Source organism: Lissotriton vulgaris, chromosome 3_2 (genome assembly GCF_964263255.1).
Source record: "Lissotriton vulgaris chromosome 3_2, aLisVul1.2, whole genome shotgun sequence".
NCBI lineage: Eukaryota > Metazoa > Chordata > Amphibia > Caudata > Salamandridae > Lissotriton > Lissotriton vulgaris.
Genome location: NC_141690.1, coordinates 162,663,806 through 162,688,197, shown reverse-complemented (window position 1 = coordinate 162,688,197; position 24,392 = coordinate 162,663,806). Strand labels below are relative to the sequence as shown.

General features: G+C 48.4%; 1 protein-coding gene across 2 annotated transcripts in view; it reads right to left on the bottom strand.

Annotated features, from left to right (window-relative positions):
- TRMT44 (tRNA methyltransferase 44 homolog) overlaps positions 1–24,392 on the bottom strand; it is a 224,774-nt gene that overhangs the window by 53,510 nt on the left and 146,872 nt on the right. For both annotated transcript variants that reach the window (XM_086964141.1, XM_086964142.1), the window contains one exon: positions 1,652–2,081. In XM_086964141.1, the coding sequence (XP_086820267.1) occupies positions 1,652–2,081 (430 nt within the window). The remainder of the gene's footprint in view (positions 1–1,651; positions 2,082–24,392) is intronic.

Here is a 24,392-nt window from a genome sequence, read left to right as displayed (position 1 = left end):
GATGGCCACGTCCATGGAAGAATGCAGGCGCAGAGGCCAGTGAAGAGGGGGGGTGGGGGCAGGGTGTTTGGTAGAGGAACAGAGTCGGAGGCCGCCAAATCCCTGCCAGGGAGCGCCACGCAAATATGTATCCATCCTCAGAGGATTATTATATTAAGGATATATATTGGCGTGGCGGCCCCTGTGGTTTGGCGGCCCTGTGCAGGTGCACAGCTTGCACATGCCTAAGGCCGCCCCTGTGCACTTTGTGCATTATAAATGCCAATTGGAGTAACATGAATTGTTTGCCACTGGCTAAAATTTTACTATGTTTTTAAAGTGCAATAAATATATGTGAGATCTTGGGATGTGAACTATATTGAGTCATGGTATGGAGACATTTTAATGTGTACATGTTTGTAAATGTATAAATTGTACCTAGGTGGGTTTGAAAGATATAAGCATGAATTGTTGTTTTAGGCTCTTTAAAAAAATATCAATTTTTATGAATTGTGTGTATTTCTATTAGAATTTATTTTTCGGTATTTCTTGGAAATCAAGTATTTTTGACTTGATGTCTGGGTCCGGTACGAGGGAGTCACAGGTTCCAAGAGGGTGCCTGGCGTCGAGGGCGGTGTGCCAATTACGCCTCCACCCCCCTCCCGTGACCCATGGTGCAGATCGCATTTTTACTACAAGTGCAGAAACCTGAATTTGGTAAGCCTCCTAAACCAGGAGTAACTGGGAATGAGCAATTGCTCTTCCCTTAATGCACCTTTTCACCTTTTTAAACCCTTTTTTTCACTTTCACGTCCCTAGGTCAGGGTGAGCCTTAGGGTGCTCATACCGCCAGGGTTTAGCACATTTAATGGTCCTGATGAATGCCTGGTAAACTTACACCGTTTTATAGGCAGAAACATGTTGACTGACTGTACTATTGGTTGGAATTAACCAAACAGTTAATTTTGGATAAATTCCCAACACATACATTTTTTTTTATCTGTGTCCTAGTGATCTATAAAATAAAGTATATTTTTTTTGATACACTTAAGACACTTTTATTGTTATACTTTCACTGCACGCCTTTACACAAAAACCCGCTCCGCAGTAGATCTGGCGTCGCAGCACACTAAAGAGGCATTCGGCCTCTTTAGTGGGGCCCAATGATGAAGCACGTCACCGACCAGGTCGGTGAGTGAGGGCTTTCTTAACTGACCTAAGTCAGGCCAGTTTTAATTCTTGCTCCATATTGTGGTTATTTGCATACCACTGACCTCTCTTTTTTTGTTTGACTATGTTTTTAAAGTGCAATAAATATATGTGAGATCTTGGGATGTGAACTATATTGAGTCATGGTATGGAGACATTTTAATGTGTACATGTTTGTAAATGTATAAATTGTACCTAGGTGGGTTGGAAAGATACAAGCATGAATTGTTGTTTTAGGCTCTTTAAAAAAATATCAATTTTTATGAATTGTTTGTATTTCTATCAGAATTTATTTTTTGGTATTTCTTGGAAATCAAGTATTTTTGACTTGACTTTGACTTAAAGCAATGACTTACTTTGATGCGGACTAAATGCTCTTGAGCAGGAAAACAACTCCGTGCAAAGAGATAACCTTGAGCAGGAAAACAGAACATTTGTGCAAACTGTAGGAGCACAGACTTACTTCCACAATTCCAAGATTTAGCATTGTCTTCAGAAACACATTCAACTTGGCCTTCTTTGGCAGTATCTAATAGTAAATTGGCTACTTGCAGAACAACCTGGTCAATGAAATCTCGCGGGAGTGTTGCACAGTTTCTGGTTTGCTCAATTTTTTCTCTTGGCAAAAATCCAGATATCCAGGCCCTGCTTTCAGAGGTTTTGCTATTGTCTTCTGGATATAGACAATGTTGATGTTCCTTTTCATCATTGCAGCCAGCATCACTTTGGGAACATTGGTTAGATATCTGTATACAGTCTGTTATGCTGCAACTAGAGTAATCCTTTTTTCTGGTTACGTCAGACTGCTGATTCTTAATATACTCTTTTCTCTGTTCATCAATCAAAGCTTCATCTCTTGGTTGATATGTCCTTGATTTTCCAATGAGGCATACCTTTATGAAAACAGATAAACAAAATGTAATTGTTTCTTGCATAGTTCAAGCCCGTGAAGCATTTTGCATCAATTACCTTGAACATGAGAAACGATACATGCAGGAGAGGCAACTACATTGTAATCATTATTTTCCAAAGTATCTAAAGAGCATATATGTTAAATGTTTCAGAGTTGTACAAGACAGCAGGTGGGCATGTGGAAATATAGACAATCTAAATAAAAGATGGGAAGGTGAAAAAGTAGAAAAGAAAGAAAAATAAAGTCCTGTTGCTCCTGCAGTTCAAGACAGATTTGAGACGCATCTCATCAATGAGCTTGAGGGCTGTTAATAAGGACTCCCTTCACAGCTTCCTTGTCGAATCCCATTGACGTTCCCAGCTGCATGTCATTTTAATAAGCAGATATATGCACAGTCAATAAATAGATGCAACATGTGCCTTGCCCACAAAGCAGTCTGCCACCTATGAGATTACATGACACATTTGTTTGAAACATTTGTTTGAAATTCAGTGGCTTTTACATTCATAGCTCGTTGCCTACTCTTTATGCCTGTTGTGTTTCTACAGTTTGCCTATTTTTTATTTGGCAAATCACTGCCTACTGACATTCAAACCATACTTTACTCTGAAGGTTCCAATATTATTTTCCTCCTCTATGCCCTTGACCCTACCCACAATATGGTGTCCTATCTTCCTCGTGCATGATTATCATTTCAGTAATGCACTGTGCTAAAGTAAATCTCTCCAAATTGTACGCTTAAAGACATTTGCAATGTATGTCCTTAGTCTAACCAACAATATTAGGTTTTCTTGCTCGGTTACTCAATGAGGCTGCCCCTTATATTCCCCTTATTGTTACTTGGGAACATAAAAGCTAGTTCCACTGCGTCGAAACAAAAAGAGAGGTGTTGTACTACTCAACATCTATTGAGTAAAGAGATAGGACACCATGTTGAGGTTGCAAACCGTGTGATTTGCAAAATCACAGCATTTGTGACCACAAAATGTTTTTTCACAATGCCCTAAAACAATTTTGCAATTTGGAAAAACATTCCTAAATCACATGAGGGTTTTTGGAAGTCATTCCACATCGCAATTTGGAGGGGGAGTGAAGGAGTCAACCAATCCTATTTGTGATTCACAATGATAAGTAGCTACGATCAGCGCCACTGGAATTATGCGATTGTGAGGCAACGGCAATTTTCACATAATTATAGAATTGCTGCATTTGCCATATACGCTTTCATCTGCAGATAAGCTGCAGATTTGAACAAAAACAAATCTGTTTTTATCTCAAGTGGTTCAAAAGTTACAAAAAAATGCAGCACCACGTGTTGCTGTGAAGTGAAAGGCCCTTTATAATGCTGGACTGGTCACCTTTCTATTGCATATTGTTATGTCTGGATTTTGAACTGGTACTACTGAGGTGCAACCAACGCCCACAGAATATTACTAAATTTAAAAATGATGAAATAATGAAGTAATACCATTAGAAAATGTGCCGCATTATGCTACATAATTTGCCTTTTATGCAGCATAATTTACGTAACCTTGCCACATCATGTGTCCCTTTCTTGCCACATAATTCTAGTGGTCCTGTCTATGATTTATAACCGCAAGTGAAACTTTAAGCTACACCTCAAGGGAGAAGGGAACTCATTCAGCAAGCACTGATAATGCATCAGTTTCGCCTATGTGATGACTGATATACTGTTTTATCAATCACCATCTGGGACAAAGGGACGAAGTATAGAGCTCCCTCACAAGCATCATGGACGTGGTGCAGGGGCCAGAGCTGCAGACTCAAGAGCTGGGGATCCTGCTTTGAGTCTCGGCGTTGCAACTTCCTGTGATTCTGGGCAAATCACTTAATCTCGCAGGTGATAAATTGGGCTCTATAAATCTGCTAATTTAGCTTAAAGTATTACCGGAAAACGAAAAAATAGCTCCACCAAAGCAGATGTTAACAGTATTTCATCGCGGGAAACTGATAAGAGAAGCAGACGAGGAAAAAGTATTGGTAAATGCAGGAAAATATGGTACAGCCAATAGAAATGGATGAAAAATAAGTGGCAAGCACATGAACCAATGGAATGCGGGGGTAATTCCCTTTTAAGATTTAGATCAAAAACAACAGATTTGACAAGCACAGTGCAGTCGATGTACAGGCGAAACCTAAAAAGGGGAAGCTGTCCCATTGGACAACTTCCCTAATGGGATGTCCCTGAGACAGTCTCAGTCGCAGTAGTCCAGATGTCATGGACTCCTTAAAAAGATGTTTCCCGTTTGGGAATGCGAGTGCATGGTTGGTGGGCTGATGACCACCATCACTTCTTTGTAGCCAATCACAGGGTTCACAAATAGCGACCTGCCCAATTAACATTCACTAATCGGCTCATTATGCAACTCCTTGACATTAGACATTTTGTGACATGCAAAATCACAGGCAGGTCCAAAAAGTAATGCACAATTTGTACCCACTATTTCAGACTTGCCTGTTAGTAAATCTGGCCCTTAGTTCAAAGGCTGAGATTAGAGGAATACAATCAGACTGCACTATGATGACCGCACGGGAACATCATTTTAAAGAACGAATATATTATTCTGAAGGAGCTAAAACATGACAAAGACCATTAGAAGACATCGAAGACATCAAAACCATAACGTCAAAGGCCCTCAGTAGATATCCAAGATAGCTAAATAACAAGATATTCACTAGAGGTGGGGAAGCCAAGAGAAGCTTTTCGTGAGAAACTGACTTTGATTTGACTTCCGTGAGATGGAGACAACAAATAGCTCAGGCAAGCACCAAAGGCACTACAGTATTCCTCCTTATTGCTGTTTTAAAAGTCAAAAACAACACTAAAAGCATGAAAGTGGAGCACACAGAATCTAAAAGGTGTGTTTGTGCTGTGCGTGAGTCTGCTGAGTTCAGTACGGTTCCACAGGCATCAAAACATATGATAGTAAAACCGCTCTTGAAAAAGCCTACCGCTAATTCTTTCCTGGTGGAGAGCTACCGCCCTATTTCACTTCTTCTTTGGCTGAGCAAGATCCTCAAAAAATTTGTAAATATACACCTGTATTAATTCTTGGAAACACACTTGATCCCACACCCTACAAGATTCAGACCAGGCAATAGCCCTCTTAGTGGCAACCGAAGAGCTAAGAGGGATCCTGGATCAAGGCGGATTATCAGCTGAAAGCGCCGCCTTTGCCACAGTATTCCACTTAGTCCTCATTCAGAAAATTAAGGAGGCAAGAATAAATGGAATTTCTCTCAAATGGCTAACTAATTTACTAGAGCTAAGAAGCTTTCGAGTTCAGGAGGAGTCCTCACTCTCCTCAACTTATGCATTACATTTATGGAGTACCCCAGGGATCCTCCTTGAGCCCCACCCTTTTTAATGTTTACACACGTCCAGTGGCAGAAATTGCACAAACTTATGGGTTTGCCCTTGTCTCATACACAAACAACACCTAGATTGTCGTTTCAGTCCGTACAGACATCAAAGAACACCTCACAGCAGCTGAAAGCATGCCTCAAGCATGTTAAGAACTGGATGTTGGATAGACATCTAAAACTGAATGGAGATAAAACAGAAGTGTTGGTTGCAGGAAACAATCCTTTCCTCTGGAATGAACTCAATTGGCCAAAAGAGTTAGGACTGCTCCCGGCCCCTGCTCCATCAGTGAAGTGTTTAGGATTCTAGAATGATGAAAGACTATCTATGGAAGTCCAAGCCACAAAATTGGCAGCTTATTGCTTTGGTCTTCTTTGCACCTTAAGAACGTTTTTAAGTTTACTCTCAATCCAGACGCACAGAATAGTAATCAATGCTCTGATTAATTTGCGCTTAGAATAAGGGAACTCTCTTTATCTGGGCAGTCTAAACAGGTTACGAACTGCCTGCAGGTAATTCAGAACGCAAGAGCACGTACACTTTTTAAGATTCCTAAGCGCACGTCACTAGTCACCGTGCCTTCGCAGCACTTCATTGGTTGCCAAACAAGAAGAGAATACTGTTTAAGTCTCTCGGCTTAGTCCAACGAGCTTTATACAGAAAAGGACCCCTGCCCATTCAACGTCTGATCACCGCCTAGGAGGCCAAACAAACTTTACGCTCCGAGAGTCAGAATCTTCTTCTTATTCCCAAGATCAAGAAAGTAAGAGGTGGCGGAAGCTCCACTTCATTTTGAGCTCCTACGTTTTCACATCAGCTTCCTTTTCATATTAGGAAGAAGAAATCAGAAATTACCTTTAGGAAGTTATAGAAAACGTACCTATTCTAGGGACATTTAGATATATTCACCATTATCAGCGCTGGGAGGTCCGTTGGGTAGCCAATGCGCTATATAAATCCCAGAAAATAGACATTTTTACCTAGCAAAATAAACCTTTTCCCAGGCCTAAACCTTCCATTTCAATATATATAGGTCACTCCATGGGTAGGCCCTAAACAGCCCATAGGACAGGGTACAGTTTACTTGAAATGTTGAGCGTGTACTTTTAACTTTTACATGTTCTGGTAGTGAAAAACTCTCAAATTCATTTGTTGCTACTGCAAGGCCCACCTCTCTCATTCGGTTGCCTTATTCAATTTAATAAGTGATAACCTTCAATAGGGAGAAAGAATGAATGTTGAGTTTGGTGTCTAAAGAATTATAATCTAAAGCCCTCTTTAATGGTAAAGTTGGATTTTAAGACACAATTCTGAAAATGCTACTTTTAGAAATTTGCTAAACTATATAGGGTTGGGCCCCTAATCAGTAAGGCTAGGCCCTTCTAACATCAAACAACACCTCAAATACCAGTACTGATATCAATTCTTCATTTCATTCATACACCATGATCACACATCTCAATTGTCATGACCATATTAATCTTTATTCAAATTATTTTTTTTATAGAAATATGTTTACCAATTTAGAACAAACATTGTATCAAGATGTATAACCCATTTTTTAAATACACAGGGACATTAATAATAATATATTTACAACAATGAACAAATCTCACAGACAATACAAAAAACAAATACCATAAGAATACGAACAAGCTAATTTCTCCAAGATTTAAGTTTAGATACAAATTCAACTTTTACTCCACCTCCGTATCTACCAGGGTCTTCATTTACAGGAAACTTATTCTTAAGGGTTCGTAACCTTCGCTCGTTTCATTACCCCATTCCTCGTCTAATTCACATTAGTTTATCCAAACAGGCAGCCTCTGCGAAGCAATTATTTCAAACCACTTTGAAAGTTGTTTTCGTATCAAAACTTAAATCTTGGAGAAATTAGCTCATTCATGTTCTGAGTCTTGAGGAGAACCCAAAAAGAGATGTAGAAGGGATTTAGGAGGCACTTGAAAACATGGCTTTTCCCAAACCCCTAGCTTTCTATTAGTTGGCCCCCTTTCGAAATGAGTCGGTCAGCACCAGGATGCCTTTTTTAGGTGATAGTGCGCTTTAGAAGTGAAGTAAATAAATAAATCGAAACACGTTAACGGTTGTTTGCATCACCAAACAAGTGCTGTACATATGAAGTACCACTGTGCTCAATACTAATTGTTTTTATTTCGGACAGTCTCCCATGAGCTCAGTCACTGCTTGGTTGCGCCCTTAAAGAAAGAAGGGATTATTGTACTGTAACATTAGTCTCAAGGGCATTTTTTGTTTTTAAACAAGGTTTCACTTTTACAGAAAAAAAATTGTAATATGTTATTTATTTTGTTTATGGTTTATGTAGTTTGTTCATTGTTGTAAACATTGTATTATTAATGTCCCTGTGTACATTATTGAAAACGTTTGAATATACATTTTGATAAAATGTTTGTTTTACATTGACAAAAATATTACTATATAAAATTATTTTGAATAAATATTGATATGGTCATGACAATCGAGGTGTGTGATCATGGTGTATGAATGAAATGAAGAATGTATATCAGTACTGCCATTTTAGAAAGTTGCAATTTTTTTGTCCTAACCATTAGGTGCCTGTACCCTGGGTTACATGACTAGGTGTAGCTGACAGTTCGACTTTTTGTGCTTTTCAGCACTATCTTCCACTAAATCTTTAAAACTGGATTTCTGCGTGCCTACTGTTTTGATTTTTGTCATTTTACTCTACTTTTCTAAATTGGTGTGGGATTTCTCTGGTGTTGTGTTGTCACTATATTATTGTTTGTGTGCTACATAAATACTTTACACAAAGTCTCTAAGTTAGGCCTAACTGCTTTTGCCTCAAGATACCAGAGGGTTAAGCACAGGATAATTTGAGGTTCGCCTGTGTATCATACTGACAAGAACTGTGGTTGCTGCTTGAGTAGGGTTTTACCTCCCCAACCAATAAACCAATTTTCTAAAATTATGAACACTGGAACACTCTAAAAATATGAAGCAAACCAACACAGATGCAGTTACTGTAAAAATGGTTACATGGAGGATACAATTTTCATAAACATGTAACGTTTGAAGTCGCTAGCCAATTGCAAACTGCACTTAAGGAAGGCACTCTTCTGCCCAAAAGAGTGTTCACAAACTCTACTGAAGAGTAAAACAGCAAACATTTACAATGCAATAAGTCTCCCAACTGTGAGTTTTAGAGCTACTGGTATTGTAAATGGCAATCCCTTGTGAAAACTTAACATGTATTGTACTGTATAATAGTAGTTTTCCACCAGTACCATAACTACCACTATTATTATTACTATCACCACAGAGTAGTAATAGTAATAATTGTAGTGGTGGTTAGACAAGTAATCCTCCTCCCCTTCCTAAGCGCCTTGAAACCCTCTGGGTATGTAGTGCGCTATATAAATTCTATGACTTGACTTGACTTGACATGGTGCACAAGTTACTACTTGTGTAACGATATATCTGTAAGAGACATTAGTTAGTGATAGATTCCTTACCTTAGAATATCCCCAGGCGTCAGACTGGATCTGGAAATTTTTGCGTAGCAGTACCCTTGCACGTCGGTAGGCGTCGTCTGCGGCTCCGCGTCCGTCATAGGCGTCGTGGGCGCCGTTATGATGTCGTCGGAGTACTTAGACGCCGCCTCCGCGTGCTGACGTCAGTTCTTAGACACAGCTTTTCCGCGCCAGAAACGCAGAGCTATGCTAAAAACCAACACTGGTGCCATTGAAACTAAGGCCCTGAAAGGGGATGACCTTAACCCTAGATATCAATTCGCAGAACAGGGAGGATGGGTGGGTCGGTTAGGAATCTATCACTAACTAATGTCTCTTACAGATATATCGTTACACAAGTAGTAACTTGTGCATCTGAAAGAGACACGTTAGTGATAGATTCCTTACCTTACAATAGATACCCCAGCAATACCAACCCCGGTGGTGGGTCTGCGAACCAATAATCACACCAGAAAGTCCTGGAGGACAGAACGGCCAAAGAAGCCATCCCTGCGGACTTGGCTGTCCAGGCAATAGTGTCTTGCAAACGTGTGCAGCGAGGCCCACGTAGCTGCCTGGCAAATGTCCTGCAAGGGCACGCCTCGGCCCAGGGCAGTTGTAGTCGCCATGGCCCGAGTGGAATGAGCCCTTAGCCCAACAGGGGGCTCCTTCTTAGCCAAGGAGTAACACGCCTGGATACACAAGATGATCCACCGTGAGCTGGTCCGCTCGTGCACCGCCTTTCCCTTCTTCGCGCCCACGTAACCAACAAAGAGTTGGTCATCCACCCGGAACTGGCGTGTGCGATCCAGATAGTAAGAGAGCTCAAGTTTTGGGTCCAGACGGTGGAGCCTCTCTTCCTCTTTCGAGGGATGCGGAGGCGGAAAGAAGGTGGGCAAGGTGATGGACTGCCCGATGTGGAAGGCTGTGACTACCTTGGGCAGGAAAGAGGGCCTTGTCCGCAACACAACCTTGTCCGGATGGACCGAAAGGAAAGGGGGTTTAGAGGATAGAGCCTGGAGCTCACTCACTCTCCTGGCAGAGGTGATGGCAACCAGGAAGGCAGTCTTCAAGGTAAGAAGGCGGATAGGACAGTTGTGAAGTGGCTCAAAGGGAGCGCACATCAGAAAAGTAAGAACCAGGTTCAAGTCCCACTGAGGCATCACGAAGGGAACAGGTGGAAACGTGTGTGTGATGCCCTTCAGAAATCGATTTACAATAGGGGACTTGAACAAAGATGGTTGATCAGGCAGCCTTAGGAAGGCTGAAAGGGCAGAAAGGTAGCCCTTGATAGTGCCCAGAGCAGAGCCCTGCTGGGCAAGAGAAAGAAGGAAGAGAAGAACCTCAGAAAGAGGGGCAGAGAGAGGATCCACAGCCTTTGCTGTGCACCATGCCACAAATCTGTTCCACCTGCAGGCGTATACCGACTTTGTGGAGGGACGCCTGGCTGCCAGAATGATGTTACAGACTTCAGGAGGCAAGTCAAATGGTCTCAACTGTCGCCGCTCAATCTCCAAGCATGGAGGTGGAGACTGGACAGGTTCGGTGGAGAAAGGTCCCCTGCAGATGCGACAGAAGGTCCTCCTGAAGAGGCAGACGAACGGGGGGATCGACTGACATACTGAATAGCTCGGGATACCAGTACCTTCGTGCCCAGTCCGGAGCCACAAGGATGACTTGTGCCCGGTCGCACTTGATCTTCTTCAGCACTCTGGGCAGAAGTGGTATAGGCGGAAAGGCGTACAACAGACCGCAACTCCACTCGCGACGAAAAGCGTCTCCGAGCGAGTGCCGCCTTGGAAATTCCAACGCGCAGAACTGATGACATTGCGCGTTCTCTTCTGTGGCGAATAGATCTAACCAAGGCTCTCCCCACTGCTGAAAGAGGCCTTGCGCCACGTCCGAGTTCAGACGCCATTCGTGATCGATCATGCACCAGCGGCTGAGTTCGTCCGCCCTGGCGTTCAGAGAACCTGCCAGGTGTTGAACCACCAGGGTCACACCCTGATGTTCCAGCCACTGCCAAAGGCGCAGAGCCTCCTGGCAGAGGGTCCACGACCCCACCCCGCCCTGCTTGTTGCAGTACCACATGGCGGTGGTGTTGTCCGTGAACACCTGCACTACACTCCCCCGGACAGAGGGGAGGAATGCCTTCAGTGCTAGACGAATCGCCCGCAGCTCCAAAAGGTTGATATGGAGCCGGGACTCCGCCGGAGACCAGAGGCCTCTGATCTCCGCCTCTCCCATGTGGCCTCCCCAGCCCAGGAGGGACGCATCCGTCACAACTACGTGCTCCGGTTGGGGAAAGGAGAGGGATCTGCCGCTGACCCAATCGCGGTCCGTGAGCCACCACTGCAGCTGTCTCGCAGTGCCCTCCGAGATCAGGACATGGTCGGACAGGTTGCCCTGATGCTGGGCCCACTGAAACTTCAGGTCCCACTGCAGAGCCTGCATCCGCCAAGGGCGTGATGCACCAGAAGGATGCAGGAAGCCATCAGCCCCAGAAGCCGCAGCGTCAACCTGACTGAGACTCGGTATAAAGACTGAAAGATTGGAATCAGTGCCTGTATATCCCGAACCCGCTGTTCGGGTGGGTAAACCCGAAACTGCGCCGAGTCGAGAACCGCTCCGATGAAAAGGAGCTTCTGAGAGGGACACAGGTGTGACTTCGGCACATTGAAGGAGAACCCCAGCTGGTACAAGAGGTCTGCAGTCGTCTGGAGGTGGCTGACGACTGTCTGGGGCGAGCCCGCCTTCAACAACCAGTCGTCGAGGTAGGGGAAGACTGAAACCCTTACCTGCGCAGATGAGCTGCGACCACCGTCATCACTTTCGTGAACACCCGTGGGGTGCTGGTAAGGCCGAAGGGGAGCACGGTAAACTGAAAGTGCTCGTGGCCTACCGTGAACCGCAGGTAACGTCGGTGGGCCGGCAGGACGGGAATGTGGAAATAAGCGTCCTGCAAGTCCAACGCTATCATCCAGTCTCCTGGGTCCAGGGCAGCTAAGACCTGAGCCAGAGTCAGCATTTTGAACTTCTCCTTCAGGAGGAAGCCGTTGACGTTCCGTAGGTCCAAGATAGGGCGTAGGCCCCCTTTGCCCTTCTTGGGTACCAGAAAGTAGTGGGAGTAGCAACCACATCCTACTTCTGGCCCAGGAACGCGCTCGATGGCCCCCTTGGCCAAGAGGGCCGTAACTTCCTCCTGCAGAAGTCGCAAATGATCCCCCGATACGCGGTGGTGTTGCGGTGGCATGGCTTGAGGGGTCGTCTCGAAGGGGAGGGAGTAGCCCCTTCGGACGATTTGCAGCACCCACCTGTCCGACGTGACAGTGCGCCAGTGGGAGAGGTGATGGCGAACCCTGCCCCCCACTGTCACATGGGCCGAAAAGCACGGACTAGGAGGGTTTAGAGGCGGATGCTGCGGGGGAGGGTGTGGACTGGCTTCGCCGTTGTCCCCGACCGCCTCCACGGCGATTTCCACGGCCGCCACCGTGCTGTATGTTAGTCTGCGGTTCGTGGCTGGCAGCACGTGTGGGGGCGCCCCTTCCTTGGCCACGAAAGGAGCGAAAGGCACCCGTTTACTGACGCGGGGCCGAGAGGCCCAAGGACTTGCCCGTAGCCCTGGAGTCCTTAAAGCGCTCAAGCGCATGGTCTGCCTTGTCGCCAAAAAGGCGACGGCCATCAAACGTCATGTCCATCAGAGTGTTCTGGACATCTGCCGAAAAGTTGGCGGACCTCAACCAGGCGTGGCGACATATCGCCTTCGTCGTTGCCATCGCTCTACCTAGTGAGTCGGTGGTATCCAGCCCACACCGGATAGAATATTTTGCTGCATCCCGGCCTTCCACACGGGCTTGGCCAAGTTTGGCCCATACCTCCAACGGACACTCTGGCAGCAATTCCGCGACCGTATCCCACAGGGAGTGGGTGTAGCGGCCCAAGAGGCATGCGGTGTTGGAAGACCGCAGTCCCAGACTAAGGGAGGAGAATACCTTTTTGCCGTATTGCTCATACCTCTTGGATTCCCTGTCTGGTGGAGCCGACAGGAATGCGGTCTGGGAATTTGATGCCTGGATGACCAGGCTCTCGGGGTGGGGTGGGTTGACAGGAAACATGGGTCGCCCGGGGCTGGGCGGTGGCGTCTGGCCACGTTCCTATCTACGGGCGAACCCGTAGCGGGCCTGGACCAAGTGCCCAAAAGAACGTCGGTCAAGGCCTCATTAAAGGGCAGCAGCGGCTCGGCCGAGCTTGACTGCGGTTTAAGGACCTAAGTGAGGAGGTTAGTCCTCACGGCCGCGACGGGGAGCTGAAGGCCCAAGGCCCAAGGCCTTGGCTGCCCTCATCAACACCACACTGTAGGTCGCCCCCTCCTCCGTAGCCACGGTAGGAGGTGAGACAAAGCCAGTGTCTGGTGATGTGTCCAGACCACTGGCATCCCCAAGTTCACCTGTCCAATCCTCTTGAGACTGACACTCTCGGGTCAGAGGGTCCTCAGACCCCTCCCAATACTCCTCTTCACCCATCCCCCGATAGTCAGGGTTGTCAAACGATGAGGCCGGTTCATAGAAGCTAAACTCCCCAAGCGGCATCAAAAGCGTCGCCCAGCTGCGCCGTTCCGATGCCAGAACCGGAGCGAGGGAGGCATCGGGGACGGCGCCGCCTGAGGACGGCGCCGGAGGTAACACCTGAGGGACCGGCACCGGTGAGGTCGTTAGGTCAACCGGCGATGACCCGGATCCCGAAGCGGATCCAGAGGGGCCTCGGGGGGATTTAGAAGAGCGATGACGTCTCTTCGACTTCTTACGCTTACCTGACGACGACTTCGACCCGGAGGAGTGATGCCGACTCTCGGAGCTGTGATGACTCCGACCCCGCGACCTGTCCCTCGACCTCCCGTGGTACCGGGACCTCTCGCAGAGCGGGCCGACTGCCGGAGTTTGAGCCGCTTGCGGGACCGCTCCCGCCTAGCCTTCAAAGTCAGGGCCCGGCAGTCGAGGCAGGCCTTGTCGTCGTGGTCGACGCCGAGACCGTGGAGACACCGACGGTGAGGGTCCGTGACCGACATCAGACGGTCGCAATCCCCACACTGCTTAAAACCAGGCATCCCTAGGCACCGTCCGGAATCACAAGACTCAAGAAAAGATGATCAAAAGGGATCAAAAAGACTAGTAAAAAGGTGACTAAAGTACTGCTTTTTCCAGATCTGCGCTGCTGGCGCGGAAAAAAGAAGATTTGACGCAAGCATGCGGAGGCGGCGTCTAAGTACTCAGACGACGTCATCACGGTGCCTACGACGGACGCGGAGCCGCAGACGACGCCTATGGACGCGCAAGGGTACTGCTACGCAAAAATTTCCGGATCCAGTCTGACACCTGGGCATATTCTAAGGTAAGGAATCTATCACTAACGTGTCTCTTTCAGATACTTGTGGTGGTTGTAGCGGTGGTGGTATTGGTACTGGTGGTGGTGGTACTGGTGGTGTTGGTGGTGGTGGTACTGGTGGTGTTAGTGGTGGTGGCACTGGTGGTCTACGTGGATTTTACTTCATTATTTATGCTACTTCTGGAATATTGTTTATCAAAAAAATACAAAAACTAACAAACATCATCATTTGCAACGCCAATAGCTCAAACTTTTAGTAATGCCAGCCCTACTGCATTGCAAATGCTTATTTTATGTTGCAGGCATGAGGTGTATCATCTACTTCCCAAAATACAATCTTAGATTTGTAGACACTCAAAACAGTCCTATGGTAGGAGGCAGTTGTTCAGTCAGTGTAAGGCTAATAGCTCACATAACTTTGCATTTTGATACCTGAAGTTTTAAATTACGATAAATGTAGTAGACCTCAGGCAGGAGACTTGAGTTACCAGTAACTGTGCAAAGAGCAATAACTTCAGAAACAGGTGCTTTATTTCACCTTTTCTGTGGTGTGAAGGTTACCTAACTGTTTTATTGCGTTCAAATGGGCACAATGGGGCTTATTTAAAAGTCCCTTTCACCACCAGTGCTTCACTTTTTGTGTGGGAAAAAGTGACGTAGCGGCGGCGCGAAAAGGCTTGTAAACTAGCCCCAATGTCCTGTTTCTCTGGCTCTAAAGCAGCTTTGCTGACCTGGTTCTCTGCCTCTAGAGCAGCTCTGCTAACCTGGTTTTCTGCCTCTAGAGCAGCTCTGCTGACCCGATTCTCTGGCTCTTAAGCAGCTCTGCTGACCTGGTTCTCTGGCTTCAAAGCTTCTTTGCTGGCATGGTTCTCTCCCTCTAAAGCAGCTCTGCTAACCTGGTTTCTCTCCCTCTAAAGCAGCTCTGCTAACCTAGTTTCTCTGGCTCTACAGCAGCTCTGCTGGCCTGGTTCTCTGGCTCTAGAGCAGCTCTGCTGACCTGGTTCATAGGCTCTAGAGCAGCTCTGCTGACCAAGTGCTCTGAAAGAAGGGTGGTGTTTGTAATCAAATAAGACTGCATTGCGAGAGCCCCCTTTTTTCTAAATGCTGGATGATGCCCTGGTAATTCTGGGGGGTATAAACAGATTGTGTTTTCGAAAGTGCTGAGGAGATCTTTGTGAGGAAGTAGAGGTAGGCAGAGCGCGTGCATATGTTTTAGAAGAGCACGTGCATATGCTCTGCCCTGCGTGCGGAGAGAGGGAGCAGAGCGCGTGCAGAGAAGAAGCAACCGAGCAGAGCCCTACGTGTGCACATCTTGTTTAAGCCATACGCGCACATCTGCTTGTTTTCAGCTAAGCTGTTAGTCAGACGTACGCATGCACATGTCCTGTCTTGAAAGCGTGCACATCTCCAGTTCCCCTTCGCCCACCAAACCGAAGACAATAGGTCTCGCCAAGGCGAGGAGCGCATGCACTGCGTCGCTAGGCGAGACCTAAAAAGCAGTGGGAAACAGAAACGCAGTGCAACAGTAACTCTGAAAGATTTGATAAAGTGTCTCAAGAGTGCAATAAAACAGATGTAGGTAGGCTTTTACTGGTCGGTAACGGCCGAAATCGGCCGTTACGACCGGTAATAGCCTTTTCCTATGTAGGTGTCATATTTACCGATTCGGTAAATAACGAATCGGTATTTACCGATTCGGTATTTACCGAATCATCATTTACCGATTCAGTATTTACCGAATCGGTAAATGAGATGTAGAAAGCACTTTAAAGAGTGCTTTTGTACTTTAAGGATTCGTTATTTACCACCAACTATTGGTTGGTGGTAAATAAGGAATTCCTGTGTAAATGCAAATATGTGCATTTACACCTGTGCCATGTGACAGACATGCATGCCCTTGGGGCATGTATGTGTGCCACATGTGCACACAAGCACTAATCAGGGGTGCAGCAGGGTGTCAAAGTGACACCCTGCCACCCTTGACAGCACCAGGATGCCTTTTTTAGGTGATAGTGCGCTTTAGAAGTGAAGTAAATAAATAAATCGAAACACGTTAACGGTTGTTTGCATCACCAAACAAGTGCTGTACATATGAAGTACCACTGTGCTCAATACTAATTGTTTTTATTTCGGACAGTCTCCCATGAGCTCAGTCACTGCTTGGTTGCGCCCTTAAAGAAAGAAGGGATTATTGTACTGTAACATTAGTCTCAAGGGTATTTTTTGTTTTTAAACAAGGTTTCACTTTTACAGAAAAAAAATTGTAATATGTTATTTATTTTGTTTATGGTTTATGTAGCTTGTTCATTGTTGTAAACATTGTATTATTAATGTCCCTGTGTACATTATTGAAAACGTTTGAATATACATTTTGATAAAATGTTTGTTTTAAATTGACAAAAATATTACTATATAAAATTATTTTGAATAAATATTGATATGGTCATGACAATCGAGGTGTGTGATCATGGTGTATGAATGAAATGAAGAATGTATATCAGTACTGCCATTTTAGAAAGTTGCAATTTTTTTGTCCTAACCTTTAGGTGCCTGTACCCTGGGTTACATGACTAGGTGTAGCTGACAGTTCGACTTTTTGTGCTTTTCAGCACTATCTTCCACTAAATCTTTAAAACTGGATTTCTGCGTGCCTACTGTTTTGATTTTTGTCATTTTACTCTACTTTTCTAAATTGGTGTGGGATTTCTCTGGTGTTGTGTTGTCACTGTATTATTGTTTGTGTGCTACATAAATACTTTACACAAAGCCTCTAAGTTAGGCCTAACTGCTTTTGCCTCAAGATACCAGAGGGTTAAGCACAGGATAATTTGAGGTTCGCCTGTGTATCACACTGACAAGAACTGTGGTTGCTGCTTGAGTAGGGTTTTACCTCCCCAACCAATAAACCAATTTTCTAAAATTATGAACACTGGAACACTCTAAAAATATGAAGCAAACCAACACAGATGCAGTTACTGTAAAAATGGTTACATGGAGGATACAATTTTCATAAACATGTAACGTTTGAAGTCGCTAGCCAATTGCAAACTGCACTTAAGGAAGGCACTCTTCTGCCCAAAAGAGTGTTCACAAACTCTACTGAAGAGTAAAACAGCAAACATTTACAATGCAATAAGTCTCCCAACTGTGAGTTTTAGAGCTACTGGTATTGTAAATGGCAATCCCTTTTGAAAACTTAACATGTATTGTACTGTATAATAGTAGTTTTCCACCAGTACCATAACTACCACTATTATTATTACTATCACCACAGAGTAGTAATAGTAATAATTGTAGTGGTGGTTAGACAAGTAATCCTCCTCCCCTTCCTAAGCGCCTTGAAACCCTCTGGGTATGTAGTGCGCTATATAAATTCTATGACTTGACTTGACTTGACATGGTGCACAAGTTACTACTTGTGTAACGATATATCTGTAAGAGACATTAGTTAGTGATAGATTCCTTACCTTAGAATATCCCCAGGCGTCAGACTGGATCTGGAAATTTTTGCGTAGCAGTACACTTGCACGTCGGTAGGCGTCGTCTGCGGCTCCGCGTCCGTCATAGGCGTCGTGGGCGCCGTTATGATGTCGTCGGAGTACTTAGACGCCGCCTCCGCGTGCTGACGTCAGTTCTTAGACACAGCTTTTCCGCGCCATAAACACAGAGCTATGCTAAAAACCAACACTGGTGCCATTGAAACTAAGGCCCTGAAAGGGGATGACCTTAACCCTAGATATCAATTCGCAGAACAGGGAGGATGGGTGGGTCGGTTAGGAATCTATCACTAATAATGTCTCTTACAGATATATCGTTACACAAGTAGTAACTTGTGCATCTGAAAGAGACACGTTAGTGATAGATTCCTTACCTTACAATAGATACCCCAGCAATACCAACCCCGGTGGTGGGTCTGCAAACCAATAATCACACCAGAAAGTCCTGGAGGACAGAACGGCCAAAGAAGCCATCCCTGCGGACTTGGCTGTCCAGGCAATAGTGTCTTGCAAACGTGTGCAGCGAGGCCCACGTAGCTGCCTGGCAAATGTCCTGCAAGGGCACTCCTCGGCCCAGGGCAGTTGTAGTCGCCATGGCCCGAGTGGAATGAGCCCTTAGCCCAACAGGGGGCTCCTTCTTAGCCAAGGAGTAACACGCCTGGATACACAAGATGATCCACCGTGAGCTGGTCCGCTCGTGCACCGCCTTTCCCTTCTTCGCGCCCACGTAACCAACAAAGAGTTGGTCATCCACCCGGAACTGGCGTGTGCGATCCAGATAGTAAGAGAGCTCAAGTTTTGGGTCCAGACGGTGGAGCCTCTCTTCCTCTTTCGAGGGATGCGGAGGCGGAAAGAAGGTGGGCAAGGTGATGGACTGCCCGATGTGGAAGGCTGTGACTACCTTGGGCAGGAAAGAGGGCCTTGTCCGCAACACAACCTTGTCCGGATGGACCGAAAGGAAAGGGGGTTTAGAGGATAGAGCCTGGAGCTCACTCACTCTCCTGGCAGAGGGGATGGCAACCAGGAAGGCAGTCTTCAAGGTAAGAAGGCGGATAGGACAGTTGTGAAGTGGCTCAAAGGGAGCGCACATCAGAAAAGTAAGAACCAGGTTCAAGTCCCACTGAGGCATCACAAAGGGAACAGGTGGAAACGTGTGTGTGATGCCCTTCAGAAATCGATTTACAATAGGGGACTTGAACAAAGATGGTTGATCAGGCAGCCTTAGGAAGGCTGAAAGGGCAGAAAGGTAGCCCTTGATAGTGCCCAGAGCAGAGCCCTGCTGGGCAAGAGAAAGAAGGAAGAGAAGAACCTCAGAAAGAGGGGCAGAGAGAGGATCCACAGCCTTTGCTGTGCACCATGCCACAAATCTGTTCCACCTGCAGGCGTATACCGACTTTGTGGAGGGACGCCTGGCTGCCAGAATGATGTTACAGACTTCAGGAGGCAAGTCAAATGGCCTCAACTGTCGCCGCTCAATCTCCAAGCATGGAGGTGGAGACTGGACAGGTTCGGTGGAGAAAGGTCCCCTGCAGATGCGACAGAAGGTCCTCCTGAAGAGGCAGACGAACGGGGGGATCGACTGACATACTGAATAGCTCGGGATACCAGTACCTTCGTGCCCAGTCCGGAGCCACAAGGATGACTTGTGCCCGGTCGCACTTGATCTTCTTCAGCACTCTGGGCAGAAGTGGTATAGGCGGAAAGGCGTACAACAGACCGCAACTCCACTCGCGACGAAAAGCGTCTCCGAGCGAGTGCCGCCTTGGAAATTCCAACGCGCAGAACTGATGACATTGCGCGTTCTCTTCTGTGGCGAATAGATCTAACCAAGGCTCTCCCCACTGCTGAAAGAGGCCTTGCGCCACGTCCGAGTTCAGACGCCATTCGTGATCGATCATGCACCAGCGGCTGAGTTCGTCCGCCCTGGCGTTCAGAGAACCTGCCAGGTGTTGAACCACCAGGGTCACACCCTGATGTTCCAGCCACTGCCAAAGGCGCAGAGCCTCCTGGCAGAGGGTCCACGACCCCACCCCGCCCTGCTTGTTGCAGTACCACATGGCGGTGGTGTTGTCCGTGAACACCAGCACTACACTCCCCCGGACAGAGGGGAGGAATGCCTTCAGTGCTAGACGAATCGCCCGCAGCTCCAAAAGGTTGATATTGAGCCGGGACTCCGCCGGAGACCAGAGGCCTCTGATCTCCGCCTCTCCCATGTGGCCTCCCCAGCCCAGGAGGGATGCGTCCGTCACAACTACGTGCTCCGGTTGGGGAAAGGAGAGGGATCTGCCGCTGACCCAATCGCGGTCCGTGAGCCACCACTGCAGCTGTCTCGCAGTGCCCTCCGAGATCAGGACATGGTCGGACAGGTTGCCCTGATGCTGGGCCCACTGAAACTTCAGGTCCCACTGCAGAGCCCGCATCCGCCAAGGGCGTGATGCACCAGAAGGATGCAGGAAGCCATCAGCCCCAGAAGCCGCAGCGTCAACCTGACTGAGACTCGGTATAAAGACTGAAAGATTGGAATCAGTACCTGTATATCCCGAACCCGCTGTTCGGGTGGGTAAACCCGAAACTGCGCCGAGTCGAGAACCGCTCCGATGAAAAGGAGCTTCTGAGAGGGACACAGGTGTGACTTCGGCACATTGAAGGAGAACCCCAGCTGGTACAAGAGGTCTGCAGTCGTCTGGAGGTGGCTGACGACTGTCTGGGGCGAGCCCGCCTTCAACAACCAGTCGTCGAGGTAGGGGAAGACTGAAACCCTTACCTGCGCAGATGAGCTGCGACCACCGTCATCACTTTCGTGAACACCCGTGGGGCGCTGGTAAGGCCGAAGGGGAGCACGGTAAACTGAAAGTGCTCGTGGCCTACCGTGAACCGCAGGTAATGTCGGTGGGCCGGCAGGACGGGAATGTGGAAATAAGCGTCCTGCAAGTCCAACGCTATCATCCAGTCTCCTGGGTCCAGGGCAGCTAAGACCTGAGCCAGAGTCAGCATTTTGAACTTCTCCTTCCGGAGGAAGCCGTTGACGTTCCGTAGGTCCAAGATAGGGCGTAGGCCCCCTTTGCCCTTCTTGGGTACCAGAAAGTAGTGGGAGTAGCAACCACATCCTACTTCTGGCCCAGGAACGCGCTCGATGGCCCCCTTGGCCAAGAGGGCCGTAACTTCCTCCTGCAGAAGTCGCAAATGATCCCCCGATACGCGGTGGTGTTGCGGTGGCATGGCTTGAGGGGTCGTCTCGAAGGGGAGGGAGTAGCCCCTTCGGACGATTTGCAGCACCCACCTGTCCGACGCGACAGTGCGCCAGTGGGAGTGGTGATGGCGAACCCTGCCCCCCACTGGCGTCACATGGGCCGAAAAGCACGGACTAGGAGGGTTTAGAGGCGGATGCTGCGGGGGAGGGTGTGGACTGGCTTCGCCGTTGTCCCCGACCGCCTCCACGGCGATTTCCACGGCCGCCACCGTGCTGTATGTTAGTCTGCGGTGCGTGGCTGGCAGCACGTGTGGGGGCGCCCCTTCCTTGGCCACGAAAGGAGCGAAAGGCACCCGTTTGCTGACGCGGGGCCGAGAGGCCCAAGGACTTGCCCGTAGCCCTGGAGTCCTTAAAGCGCTCAAGCGCATGGTCTGCCTTGTCGCCAAAAAGGCGACGGCCATCAAACGTCATGTCCATCAGAGTGTTCTGGACATCTGCCGAAAAGTTGGCGGACCTCAACCAGGCGTGGCGACATATCGCCATCGTCGTTGCCATCGCTCTACCTAGTGAGTCGGTGGTATCCAGCCCACACCGGATAGAATATTTTGCTGCATCCCGGCCTTCCACACGGGCTTGGCCGAGTTTGGCCCATACCGCCAACGGACACTCTGGCAGCAATTCCGCGACCGTATCCCACAGGGAGTGGGTGTAGCGGCCCAAGAGGCATGCGGAGTTGGAAGACCGCAGTCCCAGACTAAGGGAGGAGAATACCTTTTTGCCGTATTGCTCATACCTCTTGGATTCCCTGTCTGGTGGAGCCGACAGGAATGCGGTCTGGGAATTTGATGCCTGGATGACCAGGCTCTCGGGGTGGGGTGGGTTGACAGGAAACATGGGTCGCCCGGGGCCGGGCCGTGGCGTCTGGCCACGTTCCTATCTACGGGCGAACCCGTAGCGGGCCTGGACCAAGTGCCCAAAAGAAAGTCGGTCAAGGCCTCATTAAAGGGCAGCAGCGGCTCGGCCGAGCTTGACCGCGGTTTAAGGACCTCAGTGAGGAGGTTAGTCCTCACGGCCGCGACGGGGAGCTGAAGGCCCAAGGCCCAAGGCCTTGGCTGCCCTCATCAACACCACACTGTAGGTCGCCCCCTCCTCCGTAGCCACGGTAGGAGGTGAGACAAAGCCAGTGTCTGGTGATGTGTCCAGACCACTGGCATCCCCAAGTTCACCTGTCCAATCCTCTTGAGACTGACACTCTCGGGTCAGAGGGTCCTCAGACCCCTCCCAATACTCCTCTTCACCCATCCCCCGATAGTCAGGGTTGTCAAACGATGAGGCCGGTTCATAGAAGCTAAACTCCCCAAGCGGCATCGAAAGCGTCGCCCAGCTGCGCCGTTCCGATGCCAGAACCGGGGCGAGGGAGGCATCGGGGACGGCGCCGCCTGAGGACGGCGCCGGAGGTAACACCTGAGGGACCGGCGCCGGTGAGGTCGTTAGGTCAACCGGCGACGACCCGGATCCCGAAGCGGATCCAGAGGGGCCCTGCGGCGCCGGCGGCGTCGGGGCCGAAGCACCCGACGGCGTCGGGCCGAAGCCCCCGACCCGCTATGGCCCCTAGACGGGTCCGCTGGGCCCAAAGGCGCCGCGGAGCACGTCGGGGGAGAGAGGTTCCTCATGGCCATGAGGAAGCGCTCGATCTCCTCCGGCGTCGCGTCCTGCCCAGGGACCGGAGGGTGTGGAGCAGGCCACGACGCCCGCGACTCCGACGGAGCCGCGTGGGCGGTGTCACCCGAACCCCCGGCCGTGTCGCGCGAGCGTCGGGGGGATTTAGAAGAGCGATGACGTCTCTTCGACTTCTTACGCTTACCTGACGACGACTTCGACCCGGAGGAGTGATGCCGACTCTCGGAGCTGTAATGACTCCGACCCCGCGACCTGTCCCTCGACCTCCCGTGGTACCGGGACCTCTCGCGGAGCGGGGCCGACTGCCGGAGTTTGAGCCGCTTGCGGGACCGCTCCCGCCTAGCCTTCGAAGTCAGGGCCCGGCAGTCGAGGCAGGCCTTGTCGTCGTGGTCGACGCCGAGACCGTGGAGACACCGACGGTGAGGGTCCATGACCGACATCAGACGGTCGCAATCCCCACACTGCTTAAAACCAGGCATCCCTAGGCACCGTCCGGAATCGCAAGACTCAAGAAAAGATGATCAAAAGGGATCAAAAAGACTAGTAAAAAGGTGACTAAAGTACTGCTTTTTCCAGATCTGCGCTGCTGGCGCGGAAAAAAGAAGATTTGACGCCAGCATGCGGAGGCGGCGTCTAAGTACTCAGACGACGTCATCACGGTGCCTACGACGGACGCGGAGCCGCAGACGACGCCTACGGACGCGCAAGGGTACTGCTACGCAAAAATTTCCGGATCCAGTCTGACACCTGGGCATATTCTAAGGTAAGGAATCTATCACTAACGTGTCTCTTTCAGATACTTGTGGTGGTTGTAGTGGTGGTGGTATTGGTACTGGTGGTGGTGGTACTGGTGGTGTTGGTGGTGGTGGTACTGGTGGTGTTAGTGGTGGTGGCACTGGTGGTCTACGTGGATTTTACTTCATTATTTATGCTACTGCTGGAATATTGTTTATCAAAAAAATACAAAAACTAACAAACATCATCATTTGCAACGCCAATAGCTCAAACTTTTAGTAATGCCAGCCCTACTGCATTGCAAATGCTTATTTTATGTTGCAGGCATGAGGTGTATCATCTACTTCCCAAAATACAATCGTAGATTTGTAGACACTCAAAACAGTCCTATGGTAGGAGGCAGTTGTTCAGTCAGTGTAAGGCTAATAGCTCACATAACTTTGCATTTTGATACCTGAAGTTTTAAATTACGATAAATGTAGTAGACCTCAGGCAGGAGACTTGAGTTACCAGCAACTGTGCAAAGAGCAATAACTTCAGAAACAGGTGCTTTATTTCACCTTTTCTGTGGTGTGAAGGTTACCTAACTGTTTTATTGCGTTCAAATGGGCACAATGGGGCTTATTTAAAAGTCCCTTGCACCACCAGTGCTTCAATTTTTGTGTGGGAAAAAGTGACGCAGCGGCGGCGCGAAAAGGCTTGTAAACTAGCCCCAATGTCCTGTTTCTCTGGCTCTAAAGCAGCTTTGCTGACCTGGTTCTCTGCCTCTAGAGCAGCTCTGCTAACCTGGTTTTCTGCCTCTAGAGCAGCTCTGCTGACCCGATTCTCTGGCTCTTAAGCAGCTCTGCTGACCTGGTTCTCTGGCTTCAAAGCTTCTTTGCTGGCATGGTTCTCTCCCTCTAAAGCAGCTCTG